The sequence below is a fragment of the Argentina silus genome, assembly GCF_951799395.1.
Source record: "Argentina silus genome assembly, chromosome: 19".
Lineage (NCBI taxonomy): Eukaryota > Metazoa > Chordata > Actinopteri > Argentiniformes > Argentinidae > Argentina > Argentina silus.
This window is the reverse complement of record NC_139673.1, coordinates 8,426,533-8,442,054: the sequence shown is the minus strand read 5'-3', so window position 1 is coordinate 8,442,054 and position 15,522 is coordinate 8,426,533. Positions and strand designations below refer to the sequence as shown.

The following is a 15,522-nucleotide window of genomic DNA, read 5'->3' as shown; positions in this document are numbered from 1 at the left end:
TCCTTGTCCAAGGGATGACTGGGACCTTTCTCTGTGCCACATCGGGAGCATCTACGTGAAGACTGTCCTTGGAGAAGAAGCCAGCTGAGATCTAAATGTAACTTGGGTCAGGAGCCCATCGTTGAATTGGTTTCAACATTTCCGCCATCTATTCTTGTCCACATGGGGGATCCTCTGGGCTCCTAAAAGAGGTACGAATATCAAAAGTTAAAAGGACATCAAAAGTATGCAAAATGCACAGGAACTATGTTTTTGTGTCCTCACAACTCATGGTGGTATTTCACAACATTGGTTTAATGCCGTGTAACCAAAACTCGAATTGCAAGCCAATTGGCCATTTTGTTAATCCTACTTTGTAAAATAATCCCAAAATGTTCAAACTGAACAATAAATCCTTAAATGTTCAAGTTGAACAACAACAGAGCAGTGGTTTTAAACTAAGCAACATTTCAAATGGCTAGATAGTGTCGGGGACCCACCTGAGACCCCTAGCAGGTCTAGTAGGAGCGAGTCATGTTGTTGCCCTGTTCCTGCAGACTAACCAGCAGGTCATCAATCTTCTCCATGTTCTGGGAGACAGTCATGCTGTTCTGCAGGTTCCCAGACTCAGACAAGGACTGGTTGAGCAGGGACTGGATCTGTGCATCACTCTCTCTCTGGTTCTGGCCAGACTGGCTGATAGCAATGATCTGATCAGACAGGGTGGTTCCAGGGGTGTTGATCAGCTGGCCGCAGTCTGTGTGGGGAGGAAGGAGGAGGGAGGTCACTCACTAAGGCCCAGAAAGCTCACAAAGACCAACCTCTAAAGAATATGATCATGATATTTCAAGGTTAGACCCTAGGGTTTAAAAACAAATAAATCATACGCAAAACTAATTCCATTTTGCCATAAAAAAAATCAATGAAGACATCTGCAATAAACACCACTTCATAAGTTGTCATTTGATTAAACTGAGTGATTTGTATAACTGACATGGGCAGAGAGATCATCATAATCCTAAATCTTTACCGTTCTGGATCCCAAAGAGGAAGAGTCCAGGCTGCTGAGCCTGGCTAGGCTGGCTGAGGGTCCCGCTGACGGCCGCCTGGAACAGAGACCCTGGCTGCTGCACCGGGGAGGAGGTGGTGGTCTGCAGGCCCGCCACCCCATTCTGCGTGGCAAACATCCCCGTCTGCGGAAGCTCCTGGGGGGCCATGCCGCCTTGCACCTGCATGGCGGCCATGTTGGATTGAGGCATGAAGAGGGTGACGGGCTGCTCTGGGCCGCTGTTGGAGCTGGGGACCAGCTGCATGGGCTGCTGCTCCTGGAAGAGGCCCTGCTGCCGGGGCTCAGAGGGGTTCCCCACGGAACTCTGGTCCTGGAAGGCCATGGGCTCGGAGGGCTCCTGCTGGCTGACCGTCACCATGCTGGCTTGGGAAAACAGCAGAGAGGGGTTCTGGGGCTCCCCGGAGGCCAGGTTGCTGCTGCTCATGGGGGGCATCTGGCCCTGGCTGCTGAAGAGGAGGCTGGGGGGCTGCTCCGGGGTGGAGAGGGGGTTGCTGCAGAACAGTAGGCCAGCCTGCTGCTGCTGCTGGCTCGGAGAGAGGGTGTTGGTGGGTGTGTGAGGTGACATGTTCTGGAACATGGAGTTCTGCTGGGGAGGCTGGGACTGGGGCTGTGGTTGAGAGGGCTGCTGTTGCTCCATAGGGGTTCCCTGCTGGATGGGGGAGAGCTGCGTCTGAGCCTGGAACACCGACTGGGGCTCGGGAGCAGAGGTCTGCAGGGCGCTGAGGAAGGCTAGCTGCTGGGCGCCATTGGCGGCGAGCTGAGTGGGCAGGGAGCTCTGAGGGAGGAAGAGGCTGGGGGCAGAGGGAGGCTGGTCAGGGGAGAGGCTGGTCCCACTCAGCACTGTCAAAGTGTTCTGGAAGAGAGCTACCTGGACCTGCTCCTGGGTGGGCGAGGCTTTCTGAGTGTGGAACAGCGCCCCCTGTGGGTCCTGTGCCTCAGCCAGGGGACTGGGGTTGTGGAACAAGGGTGGAGAGGGGTGTGAGGATGTCTGTTGGAGAAAGTTGGTCTGAATGGAGAGAAGCTCATTGGCTTGTTGGAAGAGTGCTGCTTGCTGCTGCTGCTGTTTCTGTTGTTGATGTTGTTGTTGCTGCTGCTGTTGTTGGGCCTGCTGGAAGAGGGAACCACGGTTCTGCACCATGCCCTGCGGAGAACCCTGCTGCTCAGTGTTCTCACCCCGAGAACCACCCTGAAATATGCCACACTGCATGGGGATCTGCGACTGGAACAGCTGCTGCTGCAGGTTCTCCAGCACCTGCTGTTGCTGCTGCTGCTGTTGGATTTGCTGTTGTTGTTGGATTTGTTGTTGTTGTTGAATTTGCTGTTGTTGTTGAATTTGTTGTTGCTGTTGAATTTGCTGTTGTTGTTGAATTTGCTGTTGCTGAATTTGCTGTTGTTGAATTTGTTGTTGTTGTTGAATCTGCTGTTGCTGTTGAATTTGCTGTTGTTGTTGTTGCATTTGTTGTTGTTGCATTTGTTGTTGTTGTTGCCGTTGTTGTTGCTGCTGCTTGGCCAATGTGTTCTCTGCCTGTAGCGGCAGGCTGCAGTAGCCCTTGGCCTGCAGTTGTCTCACTGCCTGCTCCAGCTGGGCCACCTCGTCTGGGGGGAAGATGGGAAGCTGGTGCTGCTGGGGTGCCGGCTCCCCACACAGCCTCCCCACAGCCCCAGGGTTGCTGCCTGGCCTCTCCTGCCCCAGCCCCTCTCTGGGCTCCAACAGGAACTGCTGAGAGCCCTGCTGGAGCAGAGAGTCTGCAGGCACTGGGAAGGAGCCACTGGGGGCAATGTCCTGCTTCTGTATTGTGCTCAGGGGCTCTGAGCTGGTGAAGACTGATGTCTGGGGCTTGTCAGGGTCACCAGCAGGCCGAGGCAGGGAGCTGGAGAACGGGTTGCTGTTGGTGGGAAGATTGGAACTCATGTCCAGGCTCTGCACGGCCTGACACATGACATCTGAGGTCTGCTGAGACAACAAAACAAGGATGGAAATGGTTACACTTAAAAACATGTTTCTAGATATCTCGCATTATTTTAATTAAAATGCCATTATTTTAAATGTATAATCACAGAAGGCTGATGATCTCTCACCTTGAACATGGTTTGCTGGAGGTGGTTGGAGACCTCCATTGGAGTGACCTCTTCTCTTTTCACAAGAGGCAACATCGGGGGCATCAAGGCACTATCAATAACTACAGGGGTGAGATGAGAGAAAGAGTGTTACGATAATGTCATCTAAAAGCCAGGATACCAGTCTCAGCCCACGCACACACACACACACACAATACTACACTTGTGTTGAAGAGAGACATGGTACCTTTCATTCGTTCATCATAAGAGCAGGGCTTGCCTGGAGATGGGACTTCTTTCTTCACAGAAACATCTACTGTTTTTGCTGCAAAATCATGAAGACAGATAGACCCATTGAGTAATGTGCCCCTAAATCACCTGGGATTACTGGTGTTTCCTATTGGTCAAGGTTTATACATACAGTATGTACTGTATGTTTTTGCATTTACAAACATTTTCCTGTGAAACTAAATAATACAGTATATAGTTCATTCATTAAGGAACAACAATGAGGAAGAGCACTGTAAGCACTAACTGCTGAGTGAAGGGCAATGACAAATCCAGTATCATGTTCAGTGTATACACAAAAGGGTAGTGTGATTCTCCAGATAGATCATCCACAACTTCCACGTTTTGTTTCATTGTTTCTAGTTCCTTTCTCTCAAAGCGTCCGGCTCCCTCGTTCACAGAGCGTGCCACAGTGCCCTAAGGACACTTTTGATGACAGACAAAAGGAGGGGTCAAATATGTCTCTGTTTAGGAGTGGGCATGGTTTCCTGTACCGGGTAATGAGGTATTCATAGCAGGCTAGAGGATTCCTCCAATTCATCTAGTTGGAGGTCTGAGGTGTAGTAGGGACAGTAATGGTCATAATAGCAGTGGTGATAAGTAGTGGTAACAGAATAATAATAGTAGAGGAAGTGAGAGAGAAGAGGTTTTGCTCTGAGAGAGAGAGAGAGAGAGAGCGAGAGAGAGCGAGAGAGAGCGACTGTGTGTGGACAAGGCAGGTCCACAAACCTGGTTCTGGAGTGTAGGTGAACGGCTGCACGTCGTGGGAGCGTCCGGCGTTGGTCACCACGTAGATCCCCACACACACAGCAGAGCTGATGGCTGGGTTCTGGTACGGAGGAACCTTCACTATCAGGTGATTCTGAGGAGAAAATTAAGAGAGACTTCTTCCAGACTAATCCACTTAGCTGACCAGAATGTACAGAATGGGCCTGTTCTCAGAATGATCATTCAAGACTAAGGGCAATCATGCATCAGCCTGCCTCTTCTGACATATACAAATGCAAACTGGGGAAGATGAAAGAGATAAGCATAGTCAGCACAGTGTATAGAAGACGTGAGAAAGTAAGCCACAAGGGACGTAAACTTGGCCCGGCTACCAAACGTCATAGAAACCACTGAACTGGTTCAGACATGTCAAACCTTTCATATTTGCTGACTCGTAAAAAAGGTCTGACGGATTTGCATAACATGCATGATTACGGGAATTGCTAAGGAAATAAAGGGGGAAAAGATGTCTAACACCTCAGGGTTCAGACAAACTTTATGACAGAAGCTTAGCGTGCTTAACTCTGTCCCTTTTGTTCTCAAGGGCAAAGGTTTCTAAAAGGCTGTTGAGACACACTTGGTAGAACCACTGCGGCTTGGAGTAATTAGGTCACAACACAATGAGGCCACTCAAAGCCTTGAGTGAGCAGCAATTTAAGATGATTACATCTAAACCCCCCCTTCAGTACAAATCTGAAATGGCTGCTTTTATCTAATCACCTCATTAATCACTGGCATTAATCATTTGGGGCAAACAATAACCACAAGAACACATTATTTACCTGATGAAACAGCTCCATGTCAATATCAGCCTCTGCCTTCCAAGACTTCTCATCTAGAGGGAAGACAGGATTAAGTGTCAGTGGTAGATTGAGGAGAGAGATAAACATAAGCTATATGATGATGTAAGCAGGACAGAAGCTGGACTTCAACAAATAAATAAACATGATATGTACCTGATACATTTTCCTGAAATATGACTTTGGTGTCCTTGAGGAAGTTCTTGCCGATGATGAAGACCTCCTCGCCCCCCCTCACCGAGCAACTGTGTAGTGACTTCTTCAGGATCTCAGGCACCCCCGCCGGCTGGGCTGTGAACAGGACACAAACACACACAGGCTTCTTTAGACAAACACAGCTTAGTTCTCTGTTCTGCGTGATCTACCCTCTCTCTACCCCCAGAACTGCTGGCATCAATTCGGAGAGGAACCAGTGGGTGCCAACAGAAAAGCTTAAACCAATTGCTCAAGGCTACCTTGTGATTTCCTGGAAGGGGCACATGTAATCTTAGGGAGATGGTAATTGTGCTTTAATTGCATTGCCGGGAAAAATGTGAGCTGGCCAAATAAAAAGTAAGTGTGTGTGTGTGTGTGTGTGGTTTATTCCCACAGTATCTGTTCATTATCAAGTAAAATGAATTGAGGTTCAGTCTTGATACTACCTCTGTGCTGTGCCCCTCTTTCTCACAGTAGACATGCCAAAAGTTGATATAAACAAGCCCAGACTCCTCCCACCACTCCTCCTCCCTCCCCCAGCTCCCACAGGCCTCCCTCACCACCACTACAGAGCTCAACACACACGGACGTAGGCGCCATGAGAGATTCCCAAATCTTTTTTTTTTATATACTGGCCAGATATTCTGCTAGTAATATTGCACTCTGGCTCTCTTCAAACAATGGAAGTCCACACCTCTTTTCTTTCCGTCTTTCTTTCTTTCTCACTCAGGAGCAAGGCTCCTAAATCCACAACAAATACATGTTCTTATGCCCCTGAGCAGTCTTTCCTGTTTTTGCCGCTCTGCAACCAACCAACCACGCCCTATGCCCAAAACTGGAGGCACACAAGAGTCTGGGAGTTTGTACACATCGTCTCTGAATAAGAACTGCAATATGTTGTCAAATATGGTATGTTGACAGAATCACAAGACACAATCATTTAGATAACAATGGCTCGTCATTATTAATATCCTTCTCCTGACACACAAGCTACTTTACATTCTCCTTCAATCCACCATGAATGAACCTTATCCCTCCTCCTAATCCCACACTTTGCCTTGTGATGTGTGTCAGTGCTACACATCACTGGGGTTCCTGGGACAACCCTGGTGGGCAGATGCTATGAATAACCCAGAGCCACTCACTGCACAGGATTGGGGACGACGGGGTCTGTAACGTGAGCAGCGAGCCGTCGGGGCGGGGGATGTTGACCCGGAACACCAGCCTGGCACGCGTGCTCTTCTTCTTGGAGCCGGCGACGCCGATGCGAGCCTCCACGTCCGCGTTACGGAGCTTCAGAATCCCCACACAGTCCACCCTGCAGGGACACACAGCTGTCAGCCTGGAGGGCTACCCTCCAAACCCCCACCCCAATGAAACAGGAGAGTCTCAGAGGATGACTTAGAGGGATAGTACCGTCTTTGCGAGTTCATATACAAGTAGCTGCATACGTAGACACGTAGATATGTACATACGCTAGAGTCATGTTGTTATTGGGGTCCAGGGACACTTCGATGACGGTAGTGCCCTCGATGTCCACCTCCTTGCAGGCCGTGGTATTTCGTCCGGTCACCCTACATGCTTGGTAGAAGCCGTGTGGCTTCACACGGCCAGCGTCATTACCCACGAACACCTGCAGCACCACTGCCTCATTCACACCTTCCAGCTGAAGAGTAAAAGGAAGCACAAAGAACACTCACATCATGAAAATAGCACATCTGCTCAGCAGCACGTTATTTCTGTACGTGGGAAGGGATCTTTCAAATATTGAATGTGCTGAGCAAGTATAGTTAAAGTATGTCCATAGCCAAGAGTAGTTAAAGTATGTCAATCAGTAATAGACAGGGGTAATAATGACTGTATTTGATAACTTTCTGCTTGGTAAGATGTTTAAGCCATCTGAGGGGTCTCAGTAGACAAGCAAACATTGTCGTTGGGTGGGGTATATATGCTGCCTCCCATGATCTGTTGTAAGAGCTGGTTATAAAACCTTATTTGACAGAACAAGAACACACCTGGGGGGTTGATCATTACCATCACCTCTCATACAAGTCTCTACAAAGCCTGATGCTGAAACAATCACAGAACTACTGACGCATGTTTACTTAATAAAGAGGTGTGTTGCAACAATGAGTGAGGAGTGAGCTGATGGGGGGGCGTTTGCCCAAGGACAGATAAGGGTATTCAAAATATCATATCAAAATATGAACTCTGTGTACGGAGCACTGTCCACAAACAAAGCCAGTGGCCCAGACGTCAAGACCACCCCTAACCCGGTTGTTGGTTTGTGGCTTACCTTTATGGTGGGGAAGCCCTGCTGAGTGCGGTCCTTCACTGAGCCCCTGCTGCCCTCGGTCAGGTAGCGGGCCCGGTGCTGGGTCTCGGGCTGGACCAGGATCTTCAGATCCCTCCCCTCGCTCTTCTGAGGGAACTGACACGAAAGGGCCCCGCCTTTGTGATTGGTTGTCTGGGGTACATCTGACAAACTGCAAGACAGGCTAGTTAGTTACTGGCCTTACTGGAATTTTAACTTAAAAACTTGCATTGGATCTGGGTATTCATTGTTTGTGGCAGTAGATGTTGTTGAATTGTGTCCCTACACAGCGCCTAACTAACTACGATACACTAGATCGCAAGTAGGGACCATTTCCTTTCATTCAATCACAGCACTGTCCCCCTGCCCTGTCTGAAGTCTTGTACTGGGCACTGGGGCTGATGGGGCCCAGTCTGGCCTTGAGTGGCAGTAGCCTCCCCCCCCACTCCCACTGGTATTCATTCCTCTAAGGAGAGTAAAGATCAGTCCCACCCCTGGCACCACGCTTCCTCTCTCTGTGGAAGAGGGCTTGACAGCACTTGGAGGCTGTCCACTTACTATCAAAGTTCCAGCCAAGACGTGACCCCACCAGGAAATTTCTGAGAGAGCGAAAGTGTATGTGTGTGTGTGTGTGTGTGTATGTGTGTATGTGTGTGTGTGGAGCATAGGGTGCTATTCGAACTAGAGAGCAGCAGGAGTAATAGCGAGAAATCCCTCTATAGTTGCCATGGTTTCTCCAGTGACACTACCCAGTAATGCAGAGAGTTTCGGAGGCCCCTCTATCACAGAGGCAGAGTCCATCCGAACCTCTTAGGGCATTCAGACTTATCTGTTTATTTAATCCGCTCTGCTTTTTCAAGGCTTTTCAAAGAGGCTCAGTGTGATTCACCATGGCTGACCATTGTTTGTGCTGTGGTATCCTGCCCCTCCCTGGCCTCTGATCTCACCGCTCTTCTTAAAGCGTGAGGGAAAAGTTGAGCCAGTGATTTCCATTTGTGGTATAGTGTTCGTATTTCCTCACGCTTCCTCTAACAATGGGAGTACGTATGGAATAATCTCAGGAGACTGTATCAGGCAAGCAATGAATTGAATAGTTCTGGTCTGGATCTCGGATCGCACATACTACAAAGAGGAGGATATTGATCACAGTTATAAACAGCTACTGTATGGTGGGTTTGAGTGAGTACTAAAGCCTACCAGGATAATACATCAATGTAGTCAATTTGTCTAACATCCTACAAGTCTTAAATGTCACTGAAATCCAGAAAAAGATCCACCAGAGAACTGAAACTTAAGAACAAACCTCGAGGTGTAGGAGAACAGAGAACTTCTGCTGACCAGAAGGAAGTAAACAGTACTAGACAGGTTGAAAATATTTCACTATAAAAGAGAGACACCAGTGTCACCCACCTTCCTTTGGGGCACGACTTGCTGTCTTGGTTCAGTTGTGAGAGGACGAAGTGGGGTCCTTTGGCGCTGTCTGCATCAAACACGTCCATGCTGGCCTCCTCCGCCGACACGGGCTTGGGCCCCGGTCGCTGGCGAGGAGTGCGCTTGCGAGATTTGCGGGGCACCTCCGTGTTGTCGTTGTAGGAGCTGGAGCTGACGATGCTGAAGTTGGAGGCCGAGTCGTCCATCCAGATGCTGCTGCTCTGCTCAGAGTCCTGGAGCAGCTCCTCGTGGCAGGACATACGGCTGTCGTCAAACAGGTCCTCCGGAGGGGGAGAGATGTTCAGCACCGTCCGACGCTTGGAGGGGGTCATCTGGTGGTGCTGCAGAGCCTCCTGGGACGCCACCCCTCTTCCTCCTCCACCTATGGATCCAGGCCCTCCTGCTTTCTCGCCGCCAGCCCTGCCTCCACCGCCACTCCCACAAGTCCCGCCCTCTGCGCCGAGCATCTCCGGCACCACTCTGCTACTTACACCTTCCTCTGTGGCGGTGCTGCCTGTGTGAGCAGAGGTCTGGTCGGAGGCTGAGGTAGTGGAGTGCATGGTGGAGCTGGAAGAGGTGGGAAAAGCACTGCGGGGGCCTCCCATGGTCATAGAAGACGAGACGGTGGTGGCATCTACAGTGTATACAATTAGACAGTAAATAAAGGCCTCTCAACCAGCATTGGCTAGCAGTCCCATTCAAGCAGCGAAATTTGTGCATGATTGTTTTTTTTTTGTTTTTTTGTTTTTCTTGCTTCTTTTTTTTAACATCCAATTATAATTGTCACTTTTCTTTTAATGCATCATAATGTTGTGTGTGTGCATGTGTGTGTTTTAATGCATAAGTGTGGCTGAGAGTGTGTGTGGGTGTGTATTTGTGTTTTGGGACTGTAAAAAAGTGTAAAAAGGGGTTGTCCATCGATGTTGGACAAAATGTAAATACACATTTGCCCCGGTTATGAATCTTTTGACATGAATATCTACTTATTTTAAATTGATACTTGGAGCTAGTCTTTCAAAATTAGTCTAAAAAAAGAGAAGAAAAAAAAAGACTGGTAGAGAATGTGTGGTAATCCAATTCTTGTGCCATCGTTCTGTGTTTGTTGATTTTCAGCAGGTGTATCAGTATATCTACATGTAGAGGAATATTCAGAGGAGATTAGGATTGTCTGGTGTGTAAGATGATGCGTGCCAATTGGAGCTTTTTTTCATACAGGTTCAAACAATTTAGTTGGGACTGAGCGTAGCCACAGAGACAAGATAAACAAGCTTCTGACCTATGAAGCAGAGAACTGCAGACCATTTTATATGCAGACACTCCCTGCTTCAGAGGGAACTTCCTGGAATAAAAACGAGACAGCGAATGAGCAATAAGAGCTGAACATTTAAATTTATTTTGAAACAAATCAAAGGAATATATTGAAAAAAAGGTATTTGTGAAAATGGAACTGTCATCAAGGGTCTCTCTTCCTATTCCTGCTCAAAACTATGTTCTGACCCAATAAAAAGACCCAATCAATCTTTATCAGCCATCAATTGGAGGGGTCAGGGATGGAGATGGCAGCAAATGTTGACTCGGCCTACATTTCAAAAGCATTCATATAGTTATCAGGTACTGGATGCAAGATACAGTACATTGTACCTCAAAGCAGGTAAAGTGAAGATGATGCAAGGCAGATGGTGCAGGAAGAAAGTGGATTGCAGATGGCTAACTAGATTGATGGCTTTTGTAGCATTTGTCTCACTGGCATAATTAGGCAACAATAACTTGGGGTAGCGAAAGAAAGGTTTCAGGTACCCCAAGAACCTATACCTGTGTAATAAGACTGTAATTACAGTTACTACACAAGTATAGGGGAAATGTAATATTTACCAGAAAAGATATTCTCTGCTGGTAAATGCTAATAGTAAGGTGGAGATAGTAGCCTTGGAGGCCTTTGGCGTGCGCTTAAAGAGATGCTACAGGACTTTTGTCACAAATTATTTACATACACATTTTGTCTTAAGTGTTGACTGTATGGTTCATGATATAATGGGAATCAATATATTATCATCTCATTAGACCACGCAGTCCTCAGTTTAAGGCCAACAGACTTTTGCAAAATAAGCTTTTGCTCATCGTGGTGCCCCTTTGTGTTGGCTCGTGAGCACACATTTTTAGAACTTGTAGCTGAAAATATACAACACATCCTGTAGCTAACTCTACAAAATATCCTGTAGCTAAATATATAAAATATCTCTTTAAGTCTGAGTATGCAGGAGAAAACAGCAGCTGGCTATTGAGAGGTTTATGAGTTGTATGTAGCCTAAACCTGCATCTTTGACTTCAAACTATATAAAAGTTACATTATTTCAGTTTCTATACTGGCCATATTATTGATGAAAAGTAAGCAATATAGAGGTGTGATGAGGTAGTCTAACACTTCATTCAGAAGAGAAAAGCCTTCAGGACCATGAAATTAGTTGGCTATCTATTGGTAAAAGGAATGCTAGACAGATGTCTGTGACTCATACGAATATCTTCATGCCAATGTTGTGTATTGTCTATGAACAAGTTCCAGTCATTCAATATTCCTCCCACATGCACCCTCACTTTTCCCATTCCAAATGCTCTACCGCGTAGGAACAATAGTTGAGCGCAGAAATATAACACAATATTTCGCTTTGTAATGGATACAATGGATATCATGACTGTATTGGTGACAATGACAGGCTGAAGTACATAGAACGTATGCTTTGTTTAATTATTTCTTATGGCTACACTGATTTGGATTTATTGGAAATTTCGCCATGAGGAATAGAAGAAATGGAAAAGGTGTGTAGCCCATTGTTGTGCTCCAATCAACAAGAATGCTTTCCAAAAGTACAGCATTATGCTTCAATATGTGGAAATCCAGAACAATTATTCTGCAAAGCCCAAATGACCCAAATCAAGATAATTAGCTAATTCCAAAATCCAAGTGCTCATGATCTGCAGTAGATAAGAGACAAAGTATTTCACTTGATTACAGGTGGAAACACCCATTTCACCAAACAGATAATGGATGAGAAACTAACTTAGAGATAGGAATAATTGAGTTTGATTGGGATCAAGCAAGAGGGATATTTGTTTTCCATGACACCAAAAGGTGCCTCCCCATCATCCCGACTGAAAGATCCCTACAGACCCCACATGCAGATCCCACAGTTACACAGGATGCAACATAACAAGTTCCATTTTCACAACCATGTCATATAAAATTAAAATAAAATCGAAATAAAAGATAACAGTTTTGAAACACTGAGGGACTAGTTAAAGGTTAATAACATAACTTTTTTTCCCCTTAAGATTGAATAAATCTAAATTGGATGCTTTCCTTTGAAAAAAAAACATTTCATGATGTGCTGATCATGCAGATTTGTAAAAGAGTGACATTAACAAATGAGGGCCTATTTAAATTGGAACCACAGTGAATGATTTGCAGCCACTTTGAGCCCCTCTTACACACACTTAAAAACACTCTCAGAAACCAGAGAAACAAAGTCCTCAAACAAATCCACTCCAGAAAACCCCTCCAGCTTTGTAAAGGTCCATTGCTCTTAGTTTGGGCCCTCCTACTGACTAATTTATATGGCCTAAAAGCTTTCTGTAGACTACTGTACATTGGCAAATATGCCTAAGTAAATCGTCCCATCAGTGCCTTGTGTACATTTCAAACAACTGCCCGTTTATGCCCTGCTGTCTCTCCTGAGACGGAGAGAGGGAATCTAGCCTATTTTTTTTTACTGTGGGTATTATGAAAATAACGACAACTAGGCCTATGTAATAACACAAGGATAGCAAGCGCTGAGGAGGTCAATTAAATCCCTCCCTCTGCTTTTGGCCTATACTGTGGAGCAGTAGGCTAAAGTCTCCCTCCCTCCAGCATGGCCCCATTAGACTCCTAGCCTAAACAGGCAAGATTGTTTGTTTGTTTAAAACGCAGCCAGGTTTTAGAGAGGAGAAAACCCAGGGGCAGCAGGGAGAGAAACGACGAGGGCCGCATCTCTGCATCACTTTATCCAGGGAGTAAATGATGGAATCCGGAAGCTTCATTTATCGCAGGAGAATGTTGTCTGACCACACCAAGAGACCATTATTACAAGGAACATGTGAAACACCGCTCACCTCCCGTGGTTTAATTCCTAGTCCTAGGTAATGCGTTTACTGTACATGCCTGACTGTAAATGATGAGCAGATGCTTTAAAAAGACAAAAAGGCAGTCTTGTGCCAAGTCTAAAGCCTGGTGCAGACCAAAACCAAAATAAAGCACAAATCCAGAAGCCAATGTATCAAGTATCCTATTTATTACAAAGTGGGCCTACTACACTATGAGATTTATTGAATATCTTATTTCTTCTTCGGGCCATCTCATCCATATCCCTATAACCCAATTATGCAGAAAAACATAGTCCTTCTTCTCTTGCAGGCTCCTGAAGAGAGATGTCAAACCTTATTAGTTCACTTTCAATACCTCAAGTATTTCGAGGTATGTGAGGTTTAACTTTTAAAGTCAAAGCATTGCCTGGTTTCTACCATTGCCTGGTTTCACCTTTTGATATTGATACGATTATACCTGCAAACAGTGCAGTTTATCTGGCAACCTTGAAGGGCTCAGCAGTACCAGGTGATCATGAGAAAGCCTTCTTCAACAGAAGCCCATCCATGCCCAACAGAAACAGACAGCCGGCCAGTAAGACAGCTGAAATCACCAACATGGCTGCCAGTGCCTTAAAGGGCAGAGATTCAGGAGCCTGTTTGAAATTTGAGTCGTCAGCTGCTCTGTTTGTGCATAACAGCCTGGTTAAGAAATGCATTGCAACTCAATATTCAAAGGGGACACGGTGGACAAAAGGTAGAAGACTTTGTGTATAATTACGCTGAGGTTTAGTTGCCATACAGACACAAAGAGGAACACAGACTTTAGATAAGTTAAAGCTAGTGAATGGCTCCTATATCATCTTTAAGGCTTTGTTGTGAATTATGAATACAAATATGTTTAGGCCGTGTGTAAAATGTTAGTATATCCATTCAATTTCTTTAATGATTAAGTCCTAGTGATTCTGGATGATTAAGATTTCACAATGGTATACACTTACACCTATTGGGGCAAGTATTTAGTAATAAATCAAGTCTGCTAATAGTCTTAAAAAGGTCAAAGTAGCTGCAAATCACCAAACTCTTCAAACCTATGTGATTATTATATTCCCAGCAGATGGAGGCAATGGGCTTCCAGTTGACTGAATTTATTACAGTGTAGTCATGATAAAAAGAAGAAACCTTTTTGAAAATTAACTGAATGATTACTGCACATGCAGTAGTCGTGTTTTGCATAGCAAGACAGTCCAGTTACAAGTCACTAGGAGAGCCATGCCTCCACCTCTGGGTTCATTGCATGTTCCATCCTAACCCAAGCCTGAAGCCCTAACCCCACCCCTTCATTCACTAATACCCGAAGCCCTAACCCCACCCTTAATTCACTAATACACTGTGTTCCACAAAAAAGTTTACATTTAAAAGTTTCAGAGACAAAACTTTTCAGAGACATAGAAAATATGGTGACTCTTTACATTAAATTGCCCCTTTACCAGAGTAGTAGTTGTATTTTCATGCTGTTCCATATACAGTGTCTTCAGAAAGTATTCAGACCCCTTCACTTTTTCCACATTCTGTTGTGTTATAGACTCAATTTAAAATGGATCAAATTAAAAGAATTTGGCATCAATCCACACACAATACCCCAGAATGACAAAGCGAAAACAAGTTTTTTGAAATTTCAGTAAATTTATTAAAATTCAAATACAGAAATACCTTGTGTACATAAGTATACAGACCCTTTGCTATGACACATTAGCTAAAATGCAAAAATGTCATCAACAAATCACTCAATAAGTTGAATTGAGTCCATCTTATTTTGATAATAGTTAACGTAATTTTGGAATTAATAAAAATTAAAAAATCTGTTTTTTATAGGGTCTCTGATTGCATAGGAATCAATTACACACATTGTGTGGATCAGGTTGTCATTACAAACTGAGCAAATGGAGAGGAACAAAACTGCTCAGGAATGCGACCCTGAGGCCTGGTGGAGGAAAAAGCACAGTCGATGGGACAACATCATCTTAGTCACTCTACAAAATTGGTCTATTACCAGAGTGGAAAGAATCCCTGAATGGAAAATAATCTCTCATATGCACAATTGTGTTTGCAACAATGAATTCAAGTGACACAGAAAAGAAAGTGGCTGGAAATGTGTTTATTTGGTTTTACTACAAAGCATTAAGTTTGGTGCAAATCCAGCACATGCAATGCAGTTTACGCACCATCTCTCGTGTGAAGAATAGTGGTAGCTGTATCAAGTTATGGGTATGTTTGTCACCGGCAGGGACTGGGGAGTTTGTCAGGACCAAGAGAAAATTATGAAATTTGCTGAGTTGGTCATGACATCCTAATCAACACAGTGTGTAATTGATTCCTATGCAAATCAGAGACCCTATAAGATATTCATTCCAAAATTATGTGAACTATTATCCTTGCATTAAGATGGACTCAACTCAACTTATTGAGTGATTTGTTGATGACATTTTTGCATTTTATCTAAT

General features: G+C 45.3%; 1 protein-coding gene across 4 annotated transcripts in view; it reads right to left on the bottom strand.

Annotated features, from left to right (window-relative positions):
* Nucleotides 1-15,522, bottom strand: part of nfat5b (nuclear factor of activated T cells 5b) — a 36,532-nt gene continuing 21,010 nt past the window's right edge. For 2 of the 4 annotated variants that reach the window (XM_083691129.1, XM_083691131.1), the window contains exons 3-14: nucleotides 8,882-9,536; nucleotides 7,454-7,643; nucleotides 6,633-6,823; nucleotides 6,303-6,475; nucleotides 5,119-5,253; nucleotides 4,945-4,997; nucleotides 4,124-4,256; nucleotides 3,354-3,431; nucleotides 3,128-3,228; nucleotides 1,010-3,002; nucleotides 480-736; nucleotides 1-182 (exon numbers count right to left, since the gene is read on the bottom strand). In XM_083691129.1, the coding sequence (XP_083547255.1) occupies nucleotides 498-736; nucleotides 1,010-3,002; nucleotides 3,128-3,228; nucleotides 3,354-3,431; nucleotides 4,124-4,256; nucleotides 4,945-4,997; nucleotides 5,119-5,253; nucleotides 6,303-6,475; nucleotides 6,633-6,823; nucleotides 7,454-7,643; nucleotides 8,882-9,536 (3,941 nt within the window). In that variant the 3' untranslated portion in view covers nucleotides 1-182; nucleotides 480-497. Of the gene's footprint in view, nucleotides 183-479; nucleotides 737-1,009; nucleotides 3,003-3,127; nucleotides 3,229-3,353; nucleotides 3,432-4,123; nucleotides 4,257-4,944; nucleotides 4,998-5,118; nucleotides 5,254-6,302; nucleotides 6,476-6,632; nucleotides 6,824-7,453; nucleotides 7,644-8,881; nucleotides 9,537-10,178; nucleotides 10,242-15,522 lie in introns of all 4 variants that reach the window. The other 2 variants (XM_083691132.1, XM_083691130.1) reach the window with 2 other exon arrangements.